This window comes from Ascaphus truei, chromosome 6 (assembly GCF_040206685.1).
Source record: "Ascaphus truei isolate aAscTru1 chromosome 6, aAscTru1.hap1, whole genome shotgun sequence".
Classification (NCBI taxonomy): Eukaryota; Metazoa; Chordata; class Amphibia; order Anura; family Ascaphidae; genus Ascaphus; species Ascaphus truei.
In genome coordinates, this window is record NC_134488.1 from 123,746,829 (window position 1) to 123,765,984 (window position 19,156).

Sequence of the window (19,156 nt, forward strand, 5' to 3'; positions counted from 1 at the left end):
CTCTTAAGATTACCCCTTTAGGCTGCGACCAGGCAGGGAACGAGCACGCTGGCGCTCGTGCGTAGTGACGTCACGCGCTCTGCTTGGCCGTGCTTTTCCTGGCCAGCTAGTTGCGCGTGTGTGGGGAGGGGGGTGGGCGTGTCGGGAGGGCATGGTCATGATGACACCGAGCTGGTTCGCCCTCATTTGTCGAACCGCTCATGTGACGCGCCAGCGAGCGGCACAATCAAACGTGCTCGCTTCGGCAAGCAGCAAAGCGCCACGCATGCGCAGGCGTTCGCTCACGCTGGCACACACACACATTGCTGAAATGTGTTTCATCGCGGCCAGCGCGACGTGAGCGCCCGCTCTGCGGCACCCTGGACGAGGCCCTAGACTCACCGCACATGCCCTTACGCAGGAGCGCAAAACAGTGCCCAAAAGCAACACATACATACAGAATTTGTGAATAAGAGTATCCACCTATTTGAAAGCAATGCAAGTTTTTTCTGCGCTAAATCTGGTGACATTTTTTAGCCCCGGTTTTTGCCCCAGTTTTGCAACTAGTAATTTTATATAAACTATGATCCTTTATGTCTCATTAAGCTCAATTTGTTGATTAAAAAAAACCCTGAGAAATTGGCCATTTTCCTTTACCTTTTTAAATAAATCAGTTCTGTAGTATTAGATAATACTTACTGTATTAAAAAAAAATATTATTCAACTCGCTGCCATTTAAAAAAAAAAATCTTGTACTTTGAATTTTCTACAAAAAATGTGTGTGTGTGGGGGGGGGGATACAGAAAATAAAAGGGTAACATATTACTTTTAAATTACAAACATTTGTATACATAAGTAAGTTACACGTTTAATGGCGTAGAAATGAATAACTGCACTGTAATAAAATACAAATACCAAATGATAAAAGACAGAAAATGGAGGAAAGAAAAAATTGAATTGCATTAATAACATTTTCCACACTTTTAAGGTTACATAATACACAGTAATTCTAATTTCTTGGTGGGATAGAAATACTTATGCCATTTTTAATGAGTTTTAGAGTATCTTTTGATATACAGTATATAGCAGGCTTTATTTAGGCCACTTCCCCAACAGTACCAAATCCTTGCAACATTTTCCTGTTTGTGATAATTTGTTGCCAATATTCCCAGCAGTTTGTGCTGCAAACTGTAACGATAGATAATCTAACCGTAGTAATATAAGGATGCAATGTAGCTGATGTGTTACACTGACTAAACCAGCCATTATGTTAGCTGGATTGTTACAGATTTATAACAGGAGCACCAAACGATTGCCAACTTCGGTAAGAATGTAGAATTATACATTGCCACATGCTTTACTTATACAAATAATAATAATAAAAAAAAGTGGGAACATAGTATTGCTGCTTTAAGAACTTCACCTTTTAAAGAATATCAACAGCACCAGACTTTGCACTTAGAACCTACTGGGGTCTAGTTACTAATGTCTCCTGGCTGCACCTGTGCTCTGCGCTCTGCTTACCTGTGCTCTGGGCACGCATTACCTGTGCTCCGCGCTCTGCTTACCTGTGCTCTGTGCACGCATTACCTGTGCTCCGCGCTCTTCTTACCTGTGCTCCACGCTCTGCTTACCTGTGCTCTGCGCTCTGCTTACCTGTGCTCTGCGCTCTGCTTACCTGTGCTCCGTGCTCTGCTTCCCTGTGCTCCGCGCTCTGTTTACCTGTGCTCCGCGCTCTGCTTACCTGTGCTCCGCGCTTTGCTTACCTGTGCTCTGCAAAAGTAGGGCAAAAAACAGAGCCATATTCATCAAAGATAAGGAATCCAATTCCTGGGATTTTTTCCTTTGATAAAACGGGTGCAAATTTTTTGCACAGACTTTGCCCCAGTTTCTAGCCAGTAGACGTCAGCAAATAACCCCCCACTGATTCCAAACAATTCCGCAGAGAAACGTTGATAAACGACTCGTCTTGGGAATGAGTGAGGCGCTCTGCTTACCTGTGCTCCTTGCTCTGCTTACCTGTGCTCCTTGCTCTGTTTACCTGTGCTCCTCGCTCTGCTTTCCTGTGCTCCGCGCTCTGCTTACCTGTGTTCCACGCTCTGCTTACCTGTGCTCCGCGCTCTGCTTACCTGTGCTCCGCGCTCTGCTTACCTGTGCTCCACGCTCTGCTTACCTGTGCTCCGCGCTCTGCTTACCTGTGCTCCATGCACTGCTTACCTGTGCTCCGCTCTCTGCTTACCTGTGCTCCATGCACTGCTTACCTGTGCTCCGCTCTCTGCTTACCTGTGCTCCATGCACTGCTTACCTGTGCTCCGCTCTCTGCTTACCTGTGCTCCACGCTCTGCTTACCTGTGCTCCGTGCTCTGCTTACCTGTGCTCCGTGCTCTGCTTACCTGTGCTCCGCACTCTGCTTACCTGTGCTCCACGCTCTGCTTACCTGTGCTCCGCGCTCTGCTTACCTGTGCTCCATGCACTGCTTACCTGTGCTCCATGCACTGCTTACCTGTGCTCCGTGCTCTGCTTACCTGTGCTCCATGCACTGCTTACCTGTGCTCCACGCTCTGCTTACCTGTGCTCTGCGCTCTGCTTACCTGTGCTCTGCGCTCTGCTAACCTGTGCTCCATGCACTGCTTACCTGTGCTCTGCGCTCTGCTAACCTGTGCTCCATGCACTGCTTACCTGTGCTCTGCGCTCTGCTTACCTGTGCTCTGCTAACCTGTGCTCCGTGCTCTGCTAACCTGTGCTCTGAGCTCTGCTTACCTGTGCTTCACGCTCTGGGGGATATTCTAGTGAACACGAGTTTTTTCTTCTCAAACCGTGCTCTGCTAACCTGTGCTCCGTGCTCTGCTAACCTGTGCTCCACGCTCTGCTTACCTGTGCTCCACGCTCTGCTTACCTGTGCTCCGCGCTCTGCTTACCTGTGCTCCATGCACTGCTTACCTGTGCTCCATGCACTGCTTACCTGTGCTTCGTGCTCTGCTTACCTGTGCTCCATGCACTGCTTACCTGTGCTCCATGCACTGCTTACCTGTGCTCCACGCTCTGCTTACCTGTGCTCTGCGCTCTGCTAACCTGTGCTCCATGCACTGCTTACCTGTGCTCTGCGCTCTGCTTACCTGTGCTCTGCTAACCTGTGCTCCGTGCTCTGCTTACCTGTGCTCCGCGCTCTGCTTACCTGTGCTCCACGCTCTGCTTACCTGTGCTCCACGCTCTGCTTACCTGTGCTCCATGCACTGCTTACCTGTGCTCCGCTCTCTGCTTACCTGTGCTCCATACACTGCCCATTTTCTATTGCAAATTTCGCCAACTTATTATCTAGGTTACTTGCAGGTATAGCAACATATATGCTCCTTACTTCCGGATTGGGTGTAGTATATAACACATTATCATTTGGCACCCAATTTCTTTTTCACTTTAGTGCATTTAGTTTTCTAGTAGACTTTTTGCAAGTTTGCATTTGTACTAAATATGTCTGAATTGTGGATGTATAGGATGTATAAGGTGTTTGTATTAGAAATTATTTTCACCAGAGTAATCCTATCCGCATAGACAGATACAATCCAATCTTAGTTGAAATGCTGATATAGGAGTCTTTGTTGGTAACCTTAAGTAAACACGTGTCCCAAAAACACATATAATTCAATAGTGTTTTAGCCTTCTTTCTCTGTAATACCCAAGCTATTATTACAACATCACATGTAGTGGAAACGGACACTACCAATCTCCATAATGAGAGGTACAGCAATTGATATCCACTCAAATAGTAGGTGTCCACAAAGGTGTGTAAAATTCTGGCTAAGAGGAGAGGCAGTTTGTAATGGGACACAGTGTATATATGTATAAATACAACCACCCTGCCGTGGCGGGTCAGGAGTGGAGGAGGCGAAGATACAAGCCGTATTCAGCTGGCTGATGTCGAGCTCCGATGACGTCACCGAACGTGACGCTCTACTAAAGCAACCCCTGCTCTCTGATTGGTTAGAATTCCGGGCTTTATTCATTCAGTAATGCCCGTCATTTGTGGCAACTCAACTTTCAGAGATGCAGGGGAGCGCGGCATCTCTGTTCCTCTCCTCTGATAGCGTGGCAGCACATGCAGGCTCTCTCTCACAGCACATGCAGGCTCTCTCTCACAGCACATGCAGGCTCTCTCTCACAGCACATGCAGGCTCTCTCTCACAGCACATGCAGGCTCTCTCACAGCACATGCAGGTTCTCTCTCACAGCACATGCAGGCTCTCTCTCACATCACATGCAGGCTCTCTCACAGCACATGCAGGCTCTCTCTCACATCACATGCAGGCTCTCTCACAGCACATGCAAGCTCTCACAGAACACATCAGCACACGCAGGCTCTCTCTCACAGCACGGCAGCACATGCAGGCTCTCTCTCACAGCACATGCAGGTTCTCTCTCACAACACATGCAGGCTCTCTCTCACAACACATGCAGGCTCTCTCTCACATCACACACAGGCTCTCACAGCACACGCAGGCTCTCTCACAGCACACGCAGGCTCTCTCACAGCACACGCAGGCTCTCTCACAGCACACGCAGGCTCTCTCACAGCACACTCAGGCTCTCTCACAGCACATGCAGGCTCTCACAGCACACGCAGGCTCTCACACAGCACATGCAGGCTCTCTCTCACATCACATGCAGGCTCTCTCTCACAGCACACGCAGGCTCTCACAGCACACGCAGGCTCTCTCACAGCACACACAGGCTCTCACACAGCACACGCAGGCTCTCTCACAGCACACGCAGGCTCTCACACAGCACATGCAGGCTCTCTCTCTCACATCACATGCAGGCTCTCTCACAGCACATGCAGGCTATCACACAGCACATGCATCTCTGTTCCTCTCCTCTGATAGCGTGGCAGCACATGCAGGCTCTCTCTCACAGCACATGCAGGCTCTCTCACAGCACATGCAGGCTCTCTCTCACATCACATGCAGGCTCTCTCACAGCACATGCAGGCTCTCACAGAACACATCAGCACACGCAGGCTCTCTCTCACAGCACGGCAGCACATGCAGGTTCTCTCTCACAACACATGCAGGCTCTCTCTCACAACACATGCAGGCTCTCTCTCACATCACATACAGGCTCTCACACAGCACACGCAGGCTCTCTCACAGCACACGCAGGCTCTCTCACAGCACACGCAGGCTCTCTCACAGCACACGCAGGCTCTCTCACAGCACATGCAGGCTCTCACAGCACACGCAGGCTCTCACACAGCACATGCAGGCTCTCTCTCACATCACATGCAGGCTCTCTCACATCACACGCAGGCTCTCACAGCACACGCATGCTCTCTCACAGCACACGCAGGCTCTCACACAGCACATGCAGGCTCTCTCTCACATCACATGCAGGCTCTCTCACATCACACGCAGGCTCTCACAGCACACGCAGGCTCTCTCACAGCACACGCAGGCTCTCACACAGCACATGCAGGCTCTCTCTCACATCACATGCAGGCTCTCTCACAGCACATGCAGGCTATCACACAGCACATCAGCACATGCAGGCTATCACACAGCACATCAGCACATGCAGGCCCTCTCTCACAGCACACGCAGGCTCTCACACAGCACACGCAGGCTCTCTCTCACAGCACATGCAGGCTCTCTCACAGCACACGCAGGCTCTCTCTCACAGCACACGCAGGCTCTCTCACATCACACGCAGGCACTCTCACAGCACACGCAGGCTCTCTCACACAGCACATGCAGGCTCTCTCACAGCACATGCAGGCTCTCACACAGCACACGCAGGCTCTCTCACAGCACACGCAGGCTCTCTCACAGCACACGCAGGCCCTCTCTCACAGCACATGCAGGCTCTCTCACAGCACATGCAGGCTCTCTCTCACAGCACACGCAGGCTCACACAGCACACGCAGGCTTTCTCACAGCACATGCAGGCTCTCTCACAGCACACGCAGGCCCTCTCTCACAGCACATGCAGGCTCTCTCACAGCACACGCAGGCTCTCTCTCACAGCACAAGCAGGCTCTCTCACACAGCACACGCAGGCTCTCACACAGCACACGCAGGCTCTCACACAGCACATGCAGGCTCTCTCTCACATCACATGCAGGCTCTCTCACAGCACATGCAGGCTCTCTCACAGCACATGCAGGCTCTCTCTCACACAGCACATGCAGGCTCTCACACAGCACATCAGCACATGCAGGCTACCACACAGCACATCAGCACATGCAGGCTACCACACAGCACATCAGCACATGCAGGCCCTTTCTCACAGCACACGCAGGCTCTCACACAGCATACGCAGTCTCTCTCACAGCACACGCAGGCTCTCTCACAGCACACGCAGGCCCTCTCTCACAGCACACGCAGGCTCTCTCACAGCACACGCAGGCTCTCTCACAGCACACGCAGGCTCTCTTACAGCACACGCAGGCTCTCTCTCACAGCACACGCAGGCTCTCTCACAGCACACGCAGGCTCTCACACAGCACACGCAGGCTCTCTCTCACAGCACACGCAGGCTCTCTCACAGCACACGCAGGCTCTCTCTCACAGCACACGCAGGCTCTCTCTCACAGCACACGCAGGCTCTCTCTCACAGCACACGCAGGCTCTCTCTCACAGCACACGCAGGCTCTCTCACAGCACACGCAGGCTCTCTCACAGCACACGCAGGCTCTCTCACAGCACACGCAGGCTCTCTCTCACAGCACACGCAGGCTCTCTCTCACAGCACACGCAGGCTCTCACACAGCACACGCAGGCTCTCTCACAGCACACGCAGGCTCTCTCTCACAGCACACTCAGGCTCTCTCTCACAGCACACGCAGGCTCTCACACAGCACACGCAGGCTCTCACACAGCACACGCAGGCTCTCACACAGCACATGCAGGCCCTTTCTCACAGCACACGCAGGCTCTCTCACAGCACACGCAGGCTCTCTCTCACAGCACACGCAGGCTCTCTCTCACAGCACACGCAGGCTCTCACACAGCACACGCAGGCTCTCTCACAGCACACGCAGGCTCTCTCTCACAGCACACGCAGGCTCTCTCTCACAGCACATGCAGGCTCTCTCTCACAGCACATGCAGGCTCTCTCTCACAGCACACGCAGGCTCTCACACAGCACATGCAGGCCCTTTCTCACAGCACACGCAGGCTCTCTCACAGCACACGCAGGCTCTCTCTCACAGCACACGCAGGCTCTCACACAGCACACGCAGGCTCTCTCACAGCACACGCAGGCTCACTCTCACAGCACACGCAGGCTCTCTCTCACAGCACACGCAGGCTCTCTCTCACAGCACATGCAGGCTCTCTCTCACAGCACACGCAGGCTCTCACACAGCACACGCAGGCTCTCACACAGCACACGCAGGCTCTCAGCTGCTAGTGCTGTCAGAAGCGGGTGGGTCCCAAATAGTAACTTTGTTACTTGCAACAAAGTAATATTTCTTCCACCACTTGTATAGCTCCTGCTAAGGTAATTTTTATCTGTTTTTTTTTGTTTGTAGTTAAACTCAGTCCCCCAACTTCTCTTCCCATTCTCCCCTTCACCCACCTCCCCCCTCCCCACTTCTCCCCCCTCCCCCCTCCCCACTTCTCCCCCCTCCCCACTTCTCCCCCCTCATCCCTCACCCCCTCACCTCTCTCTCCCCCCTCACCTCTCTTTCTCCCCCTCACCTTTATCGCTCCCCCCTCACCTCTCTCTCTTTCTCCCCCTCACCTTTCTGTCTCCCCCTCACCTCTCTCTCCCCCTTTCACCTCTCTCTCCCCTTCACCTCTCTCTCCCCCTCTCACCTCCCTCTTCCCCCCTCACCTCTCTTTTCCTCCCTCACCTCTCTCTTCCTCCCTCACCTCTCTCTTCCTCTCTCACCTCTCTCTTCCTCCCACACCTCTCTTCCCCCTCAACTCTCTCTCCCCCTCTACTCTCTCTCCCCCTCTCAACTCTCTCTCCCCCCTCTCAACTCTCTCTTCCCCCCTCACCTCTCTCTCCATCCTCACCTATCTCTCCCCCCTCACCTCTCTCTTCCTCCCTCACCTCTCTCTCTCCCCCCTCACCTCTCTTTCTCCCCCTCACCTCTCTTTCTCCCCCTCACCTTTCTCGCTCCCCCCTCACCTGTCTCTCTTTCTCCCCCTCACCTTTCCCTCTCCCCCTCACCTCTCTCTCCCCCTTTCACCTCTCTCTCCCCTTCACCTCTCTCTCCCCCTCTCACCTCCCTCTTCCCCCTCACCTCTCTCTCCCTCCTCACCTCTCTCTCTCCCCTCACCTCTCTCCCCCCTCACCTCAATTTTCCTCCCTCACCTCTCTCTTCCTCCCTCACCTCTCTCTTCCTCCCACACCTCTCTTCCCCCTCAACTCTCTCTCCCCCTCTCAACTCTTTCTCCCCCCTCTCAACTCTCTCTTCCCCCCTCACCTCTCTCTCCCTCCTCACCTATCTCTCCCCCCTCACCTCTCTCTTCCTCCCTCACCTCTCTCTTCCTCCATCACCTCTCTCCCCGCTCACCTCTCTCTACCCCCTCACCTCTCTCTTCCTCCCTCACCTCTCTCTTCCTTCCTCACCTCTCTCTCCCCTCTCACCTCTTTCTCCCCCCTCTCCTCTCTCTCCCCCTCACCTCTCTCTCTCCCCCCTCACCTCTCTCTCCCTCCACCCCCTCATCTCTCTCCTTCCACCACCTCACCTGGCTCCCCCCTCACCTCTCTCTTCCTGCCTCACCTCTCTCTTTCTCCCTCACCTCTCTCTCCCTTCACCTATCTCCCCCCTCACCTCTCTCTCCCGCCACCCCCTCATCTCTCTTCTTCCACCACCTCACCTCGCTCCCCCCACCTCTCTCTTGTCCCCTCCTCCACCTCTCTCGATCCCCCTCGCCTATCTCTTCTCCCCCACCCTTGCCTCTCTTCTCCTCCCTCACCCCTCACCTCTCTCTCTCCCCCCCTCACCTCTCTTTCTTCTCCCCCCTTCACCTCTCTCTCTTCTTCCCCCCCTCACCACTCTCTCTTCTCCCCCCCTCACCCCTCTGTCTTCTAATAAGAGATGAGTAATGACCTGTTCTTCAGGGATTATTACTTAAATAGTGACAGTGTCTTCCAATCTTTTGTTAAAAGGATAAAGTGGATTTGTGGTGGGGTATTTTTAGGGGGCCAATATTTGAATTCTTAATAGGCAGAATGATAGTAAACAGGGCTTTTGAAAACTCACTGGTCTCTTCTTGAAGTATACCTTCTTAAAAAGGAAAGAGATAACATTAGGTTCGTGGATTTGGTCACCATTGATAAGACAATAGACTTATGCAAAAAATAGCTCATATAAGAAGTGTTTATGATATACACTCTATATGGAGAAATACAATGTACCACTGTAATAGCAGCATTATCTAGTGTAAAAAAGATAAACTCTCAACACACCCAGCACATTGGAGTCTTATCCAGCACTGGGGGTTATGAATGATTGGTCCTGGGAAGATCTGTATACAGTATGTCCTTTGTGTGATGTGTAACCTCTTCCCACAGAATGTCCACCTCGCAGGCATTTAGCACCATGTGATGGCAGTTGCCAATTGACCTGTGATAATGACAAGTCCCCACCTCAGAGCTGCTCCACGGACTGCAATCCACGATGTGTCTGTGATGAGGGATACATACTGTTATCGGAGGGATCTTCTGATTGTGTGACAAAGGACCAGTGTCCTATCATCGAAGGTAATACTACTTACTGCAAATAGGAAAATGGAAACTGGGTCCCACACAAGTATTTCAGTCTGGACCCACTATGACAAGATGACAGGTGGTACCTATGACTCCGGTCTGTCCCATTTTAACTCATTTTCTCTAAAATAAGCCGGCATCACATTTCAAAACCATAAGTCTTCAGGTTGTATTCGCGAAATAATTTTAACCTTTTTGGCTCCATTTAAGTGAATTGTTGTTAAACAGTGACAGTAGCTTCCAATATTTTGATAAAAGGATAAAGCGGATTTGTGGAAGGGTACGATCATTTTTAGGGGGTCAATATTAGAGTTCTTAATAGGAAGCATTATAGTAAACAGAGCTTTTGAAAACTCAGAGGTCACTTCTTGACGTATACCTTCTTAAAAATGAAAGAGATAACATTAGGTTCATGGATTTGGTCAAAAAAGACAATAGACTTATGCAAGAAATAGCTCAGATAAGAAGTGTTTATGATATACACTGTATATGGCAAAATACAACGAATCACTGTAATAGCAGCATTATCTAGTGTAAAAAAGATAAACTCTCAACACACCCAACACATTGGAGTCTTATCCAGCACTGAGGGGTTATGAATGATTGGTCATGGGAAGCCCTGTATGTTGCCTTTGTGTGACGTGTAACCTCTCCTTACAGAATGTCCACATCACATGCATTATAAAGACTGTGCTAGCTGCCCATTGACCTGTGATAATTACCAGTCCCCACCTCAGAACTGCACCATGGATTGCATTCCGCGATGTGTGTGTGATGATGGATACATACTGTTATTAGAGGGATCTTCTGATTGTGTGGAAAAGTACCAGTGTCCCGTCACCGAAGGTAATACAACGTACTACTAATAGGAAAATGGAAACTGGGTTATACACAAGTATTTCAGTCTGGACCCACTATAAGAAGGTGATACGTGATAGCTATGACTCCAGTCTGTCCTATCTTATCTAATTTTCTCTAAAAGAAGCCGACATCACATTTCAAAACCATAACTCTTCTGGTTGTATTCACAAAATAGTTTTAGCCTTTATGGCTACATTTAAGTGAATTGTTGTTAAATTGTGTCAGCGGCTTCCAATCTTTTGTTAAAAGATTAAAGTGGATTTGTGGTAGGGTACGATCATTTTTAGGGAGCCAATATTAGAGTTCTTAATAGGCAGAATTATAGTAAAACAGAGCGCTTGAAAACTCACAGGTCTCTTTTGGTAGTATACTGTCTTAAAAATGAAAGAGATACCCTAGGGCCCATGCATTTGGTCACCATTATAAAAAAGACAACAGAAGTGTGCAAAAAATAGCTCAGACAAGAAGTGTTTATTTGATATGCTGTATATGGGGAAATACAGTGAATCACTGTAATAGCAGCATCATTGAGTGCAAAAGGATACACTCAACGCACCCAACACATTGGTGTCTTGTCCAGCACCGAGGGGTTATGAATGACTGGAAGCTCTGTATGTGTCCTTTCTGAAATGTGTAACCTCTCTTTACAGAATGTCCACTACGCATGCATTTAGATCCATGTGCTAGCAGTTGCCCACTGACCTGTGATAATTACCAGTCCCCACCTCAGAACTGCTCCACGGACTGCAAGGAGGGATGTGCCTGTGATACAGGATACATACTGTTATCGGACGGATCTTCTGATTGTGTGAAAATGGACCAGTGTCCTGTCATCAAAGGTAATACTACTTACTACTAATAGGAAAATGGAAACTGGGTCCGACACAAGTATTTCAGTCTGGACCCACTATGACAAGATGACAGGTGGTACCTATGACGCCGGTCTGTCCCATTTTATCTAATTTCTTCTAAAAGAAGCCGTCATCACATTTCAAAACCATTACTCTTCTGGTTTTAGTCACTAAATAGTTTTAGCCTTCATGGCTACATTTAAGTGAATTGTTGTTAATTATAGGGTTACACAAATTGGTCCCAAAGGGATCAAGAAAAAGACCCCCTAAATGCATGCACTCTATGATCGTATTAAACTGATATGGTAAGTATACAGAAATTACAATGGCTTCTATGGAGATATCAGGGTCTTAGTAAAAACAAAAATAATAAAATTTTATTAACATCAATGTATGTGACTATGTGATTTTATTCTAACAAAAACAGTGTTTAAAATCCACGTTGAGGAGTTTTAATATTGTTTGTCTTTATTGCCAAGTGTATATAGGCATTTATTTTGTTTATTTTACCAAAAATGGTCCAATCCAATATTACTTCGACATCAGCGGAGTATTACTATTCTCCAAAAGGTAATTTATGGCACTGTATATATATTTTCTTCAAGTGACTTTAGTGAAACACATGAGATATTCAGTCTTATTTTCTCTTTGTGAGTCACTGAATTGCAAATTTCGCCAACTTATTATCTAGGTTACTTGCAGGTATAGCAACATATATGCTCCTTACTTCCGGATTGGGTGTAGTATATAACACATTATCGTTTGGCACCCAATTTCTTTTTCACTTTAGTGCATTTAGTTTTCTAGTAGACTTTTTGCAAGTTTGCATTTGTACTAAATATGTCTGAATTGTGGATGTATAGGATGTATAAGGTGTTTGTATTAGAAATTATTTTCACCGGAGTAATCCTATCCGCATAGACAGATACAATCCAATCTTAGTTGAAATGCTGATATAGGAGTCTTTGTTGGTAACCTTAAGTAAACACGTGTCCCAAAAACACATATAATTCAATAGTGTTTTAGCCTTCTTTCTCTGTAATACCCAAGCTATTAATACAACATCACATGTAGTGGAAACGGACACTACCAATCTCCATAATGAGAGGTACAGCAATTGATATCCACTCAAATAGTAGGTGTCCACAAAGGTGTGTAAAATTCTGGCTAAGAGGAGAGGCAGTTTGTAATGGGACACAGTGTATATATGTATAAATACAACCACCCTGCCGTGGCGGGTCAGGAGTGGAGGAGGCGAAGATACAAGCCGTATTCAGCTGGCTGATGTCGAGCTCCGATGACGTCACCGAACGTGACGCTCTACTAAAGCAACCCCTGCTCTCTGATTGGTTAGAATTCCGGGCTTTATTCATTCAGTAATGCCCGTCATTTGTGGCAACTCAACTTTCAGAGATGCAGGGGAGCGCGGCATCTCTGTTCCTCTCCTCTGATAGCGTGGCAGCACATGCAGGCTCTCACAGCACATGCAGGCTCTCACAGCACATGCAGGCTCTCTCACAGCACATGCAGGCTCTCTCTAACATCACATGCAGGCTCTCTCACAGCACATGCAGGCTCTCACAGCACATGCAGGCTCTCACAGCACATGCAGGCTCTCACAGCACATGCAGGCTTTCTCTCACAGCACATGCAGGCTCTCTCACAGCACATGCAGGCTCTCTCTCACAGCACATGCAGGCTCTCTCACAGCACATGCAGGTTCTCTCTCACAGCACATGCAGGCTCTCTCTCACATCACATGCAGGCTCTCTCACAGCACATGCAAGCTCTCACAGAACACATCAGCACATGCAGGCTCTCTCTCACAGCACAGCAGCACATGCAGGCTCTCTCTCACAGCACATGCAGGTTCTCTCTCACAACACATGCAGGCTCTCTCTCACAACACATGCAGGCGCTCTCTCACATCACATACAGGCTCTCACACAGCACACGCAGGCTCTCTCACAGCACACGCAGGCTCTCTCACAGCACACGCAGGGTCTCTCACAGCACACGCAGGCTCTCTCACAGCACACGCAGGCTCTCTCACAGCACACGCAGGCTCTCTCACAGCACATGCAGGCTCTCACAGCACACGCAGGCTCTCACACAGCACATGCAGTCTCTCTCTCACATCACATGCAGGCTCTCTCTCACATCACACGCAGGCTCTCACAGCACACGCAGGCTCTCACAGCACACACAGGCTCTCACACAGCACACGCAGGCTCTCTCACAGCACAAGCAGGCTCTCACACAGCACATGCAGGCTCTCTCTCTCACATCACATGCAGGCTCTCTCACAGCACATGCAGGCTATCACACAGCACATGCATCTCTGTTCCTCTCCTCTGATAGCGTGGCAGCACATGCAGGCTCTCTCTCACAGCACATGCAGGCTCTCTCACAGCACATGCAGGCTCTCTCTCACATCACATGCAGGCTCTCTCACAGCACATGCAGGCTCTCACAGAACACATCAGCACACGCAGGCTCTCTCTCACAGCACAGCAGCACATGCAGGCTCTCTCTCACAGCACATGCAGGTTCTCTCTCACAACACATGCAGGCTCTCTCTCACAACACATGCAGGCTCTCTCTCACATCACATACAGGCTCTCACACAGCACACGCAGGCTCTCTCACAGCACACACAGGCTCTCTCACAGCACACGCAGGCTCTCTCACAGCACACGCAGGCTCTCTCACAGCACACGCAGGCTCTCTCACAGCACACGCAGGCTCTCTCACAGCACATGCAGGCTCTCACAGCACACGCAGGCTCTCACACAGCACATGCAGGCTCTCTCTCACATCACATGCAGGCTCTCTCTCACATCACACGCAGGCTCTCACAGCACACGCAGGCTCTCTCACAGCACACGCAGGCTCTCACACAGCACATGCAGGCTCTCTCTCACATCACATGCAGGCTCTCTCACAGCACATGCAGGCTATCACACAGCACATCAGCACATGCAGTCTATCACACAGCACATCAGCACATGCAGGCCCTCTCTCACAGCACACGCAGGCTCTCACACAGCACACGCAGGCTCTCTCTCACAGCACATGCAGGCTCTCTCACAGCACACGCAGGCTCTCTCTCACAGCACACGCAGGCTCTCTCACATCACACGCAGGCACTCTCACAGCACACGCACGCTCTCTCTCACAGCACACGCAGGCCCTCTCACACAGCACATGCAGGCTCTCTCACAGCACACACAGGCTCTCTCACACAGCACATGCAGGCTCTTTCTCACAGCACATGCAGGCTCTCACACAGCACATGCAGGCTCTCTTACAGCACACGCAGGCTCTCTCACAGCACACGCAGGCTCTCTCTTAGCACACGCAGGCCCTCTCTCACAGCACATGCAGGCTCTCTCACAGCACATGCAGGCTCTCTCTCACAGCACACACAGGCTCTCACACAGCACACGCAGGCTTTCTCACAGCACATGCAGGCTCTCTCACAGCACACGCAGGCCCTCTCTCACAGCACATGCAGGCTCTCTCACAGCACATGCAGGCTCTCTCACAGCACATGCAGGTTCTCTCTCACAGCACATGCAGGCTCTCTCTCACATCACATGCAGGCTCTCTCACAGCACATGCAAGCTCTCACAGAACACATCAGCACATGCAGGCTCTCTCTCACAGCACAGCAGCACATGCAGGCTCTCTCTCACAGCACATGCAGGTTCTCTCTCACAACACATGCAGGCTCTCTCTCACAACACATGCAGGCGCTCTCTCACATCACACACAGGCTCTCACACAGCACACGCAGGCTCTCTCACAGCACACGCAGGCTCTCTCACAGCACACACAGGGTCTCTCACAGCACACGCAGGCTCTCTCACAGCACACGCAGGCTCTCTCACAGCACACGCAGGCTCTCTCACAGCACACGCAGGCTCTCTCACAGCACATGCAGGCTCTCACAGCACACGCAGGCTCTCACACAGCACATGCAGGCTCTCTCTCACATCACATGCAGGCTCTCTCTCACATCACACGCAGGCTCTCACAGCACACGCAGGCTCTCACAGCACACACAGGCTCTCACACAGCACACGCAGGCTCTCTCACAGCACATGCAGGCTCTCACACAGCACATGCAGGCTCTCTCTCTCACATCACATGCAGGCTCTCTCACAGCACATGCAGGCTATCACACAGCACATGCATCTATGTTCCTCTCCTCTGATAGCGTGGCAGCACATGCAGGCTCTCTCTCACAGCACATGCAGGCTCTCTCACAGCACATGCAGGCTCTCTCTCACATCACATGCAGGCTCTCTCACAGCACATGCAGGCTCTCACAGAACACATCAGCACACGCAGTCTCTCTCTCACAGCACAGCAGCACATGCAGGCTCTCTCTCACAGCACATGCAGGTTCTCTCTCACAACACATGCAGGCTCTCTCTCACAACACATGCAGGCTCTCTCTCACATCACATACAGGCTCTCACACAGCACACGCAGGCTCTCTCACAGCACACACAGGCTCTCTCACAGCACACGCAGGCTCTCTCACAGCACACGCAGGCTCTCTCACAGCACACGCAGGCTCTCTCACAGCACACGCAGGCTCTCTCACAGCACATGCAGGCTCTCACAGCACACGCAGGCTCTCACACAGCACATGCAGGCTCTCTCTCACATCACATGCAGGCTCTCTCTCACATCACACGCAGGCTCTCACAGCACACGCAGGCTCTCTCACAGCACACGCAGGCTCTCTCACAGCACACGCAGGCTCTCACACAGCACATGCAGGCTCTCTCTCACATCACATGCAGGCTCTCTCACAGCACATGCAGGCTATCACACAGCACATCAGCACATGCAGTCTATCACACAGCACATCAGCACATGCAGGCCCTCTCTCACAGCACACGCAGGCTCTCACACAGCACACGCAGGCTCTCTCTCACAGCACATGCAGGCTCTCTCACAGCACATGCAGGCTCTCTCTCACAGCACACGCAGGCTCTCTCACATCACACGCAGGCACTCTCACAGCACACACAGGCTCTCTCTCACAGCACATGCAGGCCCTCTCACACAGCACATGCAGGCTCTCTCACAGCACACGCAGGCTCTCTCACACAGCACATGCAGGCTCTCTCTCACAGCACATGCAGGCTCTCACACAGCACATGCAGGCTCTCTTACAGCACACGCAGGCTCTCTCACAGCACACGCAGGCTCTCTCTTAGCACACGCAGGCCCTCTCTCACAGCACATGCAGGCTCTCTCACAGCACATGCAGGCTCTCTCTCACAGCACACACAGGCTCTCACACAGCACACGCAGGCTTTCTCACAGCACATGCAGGCTCTCTCACAGCACACGCAGGCCCTCTCTCACAGCACATGCAGGCTCTCTCACAGCACACGCAGGCTCTCTCTCACAGCACAAGCAGGCTCTCTCACACAGCACACGCAGGCTCTCACACAGCACACGCAGGCTCTCACACAGCACATGCAGGCTCTCTCTCACATCACATGCAGGCTCTCTCACAGCACATGCAGGCTCTCTCTCACACAGCACACGCAGGCTCTCACACAGCACATCAGCACATGCAGGCTACCACACAGCACATCAGCACATGCAGGCTACCACACAGCACATCAGCACATGCAGGCCCTCTCTCACAGCACACGCAGGCTCTCACACAGCATACGCAGGCTCTCTCACAGCACATGCAGGCCCTCTCTCACAGCACACGCAGGCTCTCACACAGCATACGCAGGCTCTCTCACAGCACATGCAGGCTCTCTTACAGGACACCAGGCTCTCTCTCACAGCACATGCAGGCTCTCACACAGCACACGCAGGCTCTCTCTCACAGCACACGCAGGCTCTCTCACAGCACACGCAGGCTCTCTCTCACAGCACATGCAGGCTCTCACACAGCACACGCAGGCTCTCAGCTGCTAGTGCTGTCAGAAGCGGGTGGGTCCCAAATAGTAACTTTGTTACTTGCAACAAAGTAATATTTCTTCCACCACTTGTATAGCTCCTGCTAAGGTAATTTGTATCTGTTTTTTTTTGTTTGTAGTTAAACTCAGTCCCCCAACTTCTCTTCCCATTCTCCCCTTCACCCACCTCCCCCCTCCCCACTTCTCCCCCCTCCCCACTTCTCCCCCCTCATCCCTCACCCCCTCACCTCTCTTTCTCCCCCTCACCTCTCTCTCCCCCTTTCACCTCTCTCTCCCCTTCACCTCTCTCCCCCCCTCTCACCTCCCTCTTCCCCCCTCACCTCTCTTTTCCTCCCTCACCTCTCTCTTCCTCCCTCACCTCTCTCTTCCTCCCTCACCTCTCTCTTCCTCCCACACCTCTCTTCCCCCTCACCTCTCTCTCCATCCTCACCTATCTCTCCCCCCTCACCTCTCTCTTCCTCCCGCACCTCTCTCTCTCCCCCCTCACCTCTCTTTCTCCCCCTCACCTTTCTCGCTCCCCCCTCACCTCTCTCTCTTTCTCCCCCTCACCTTTCCCTCTCCCCCTCACCTCTCTCTCCCCCTTTCACCTCTCTCTCCCCTTCACCTCTCTCTCCCCCTCTCACCTCCCTCTTCCCCCTCACCTCTCTCTCCCTCCTCACCTCTCTCTCTCCCCTCACCTCTCTCCCCCCTCACCTCTCTTTTCCTCCCTCACCTCTCTCTTTCTCCCTCACCTCTCTCTTCCTCCCACACCTCTCTTCCCCCTCAACTCTCTCTCCCCCTCTCAACTCTTTCTCCCCCCTCTCAACTCTCTCTTCCCCCTCTCAACTCTCTCTTCCCCCCCTCACCTCTCTCTCCCTCCTCACCTATCTCTCCCCCCTCACCTCTCTTTTCCTCCCTCACCTCTCTCTTCCTCCCTCACCTCTCTCTCCCCGCTCACCTCTCTCTACCCCCTCACCTCTCTCTTCCTCCCTCACCTCTCTCTTCCTTCCTCACCTCTCTCTCCCCCTCTCACCTCTTTCTCCCCCCCTCTCCTCTCTCTCCCCCCCTCTCCTCTCTCTCCCCCTCACCTCTCTCTCTCCCCCCTCACCTCTCTCTCCCCCCACCCCCTCATCTCTCTCCTTCCACCACCTCACCTGGCTCCCCCCTCACCTCTCTCTTCCTGCCTCACCTCTCTCTTTCTCCCTCACCTCTCTCTCTCCCTTCACCTATCTCCCCCCTCACCTCTCTCTCCCGCCACCCCCTCATCTCTCTTCTTCCACCACCTCACCTCGCTCCCCCCACCTCTCTCTTGTCCCCTCCTCCACCTCTCTCGATCCCCCTCTCCTATCTCTTCTCCCCCACCCTTGCCTCTCTTCTCCTCCCTCACCCCTCACCTCTCTCTCTCCCCCCCTCACCTCTCTTTCTTCTCCACCCTCACCTCTCTTTCTTCTCCCCCCTTCACCTCTCTCTCTTCTTCCCCCCCTCACCACTCTCTCTTCTCCCCCCCTCACCCCTCTCTCTTCTAATAAGAGATGAGTAATGCCAGTAATGACCTGTTCTTCAGGGATTATTACTTAAATAGTGACAGTGTCTTCCAATCTTTTGTTAAAAGGATAAAGTGGATTTGTATATTGTGTATGTGGGATATAATCCCAGTCTTCAGGGCTCAGCTGTATGTGATAATATATTGATTGAAGCTTCAATCACAATACATCTGGTCATTAGAGCATGTAATTAGCTGTATGAGGCTCAATATAGTATATGTGCAGATAGGTGTACAGGTACAACTGGAGGAGTGACACAGAACTC

The 19,156-nt window shown here is 51.5% G+C and overlaps 1 protein-coding gene across 1 annotated transcript in view; it reads left to right on the plus strand.

Annotated features, from left to right (window-relative positions):
* The window catches only part of LOC142497828 (zonadhesin-like), a 162,464-nt gene that overhangs the window by 34,394 nt on the left and 108,914 nt on the right, over positions 1 to 19,156 (plus strand). Inside the window, exons 5-7 of the mRNA XM_075606185.1 lie at positions 9,499 to 9,687; positions 10,354 to 10,539; positions 11,205 to 11,393. Coding sequence (XP_075462300.1) covers positions 9,499 to 9,687; positions 10,354 to 10,539; positions 11,205 to 11,393 — 564 coding nt within the window. The remainder of the gene's footprint in view (positions 1 to 9,498; positions 9,688 to 10,353; positions 10,540 to 11,204; positions 11,394 to 19,156) is intronic.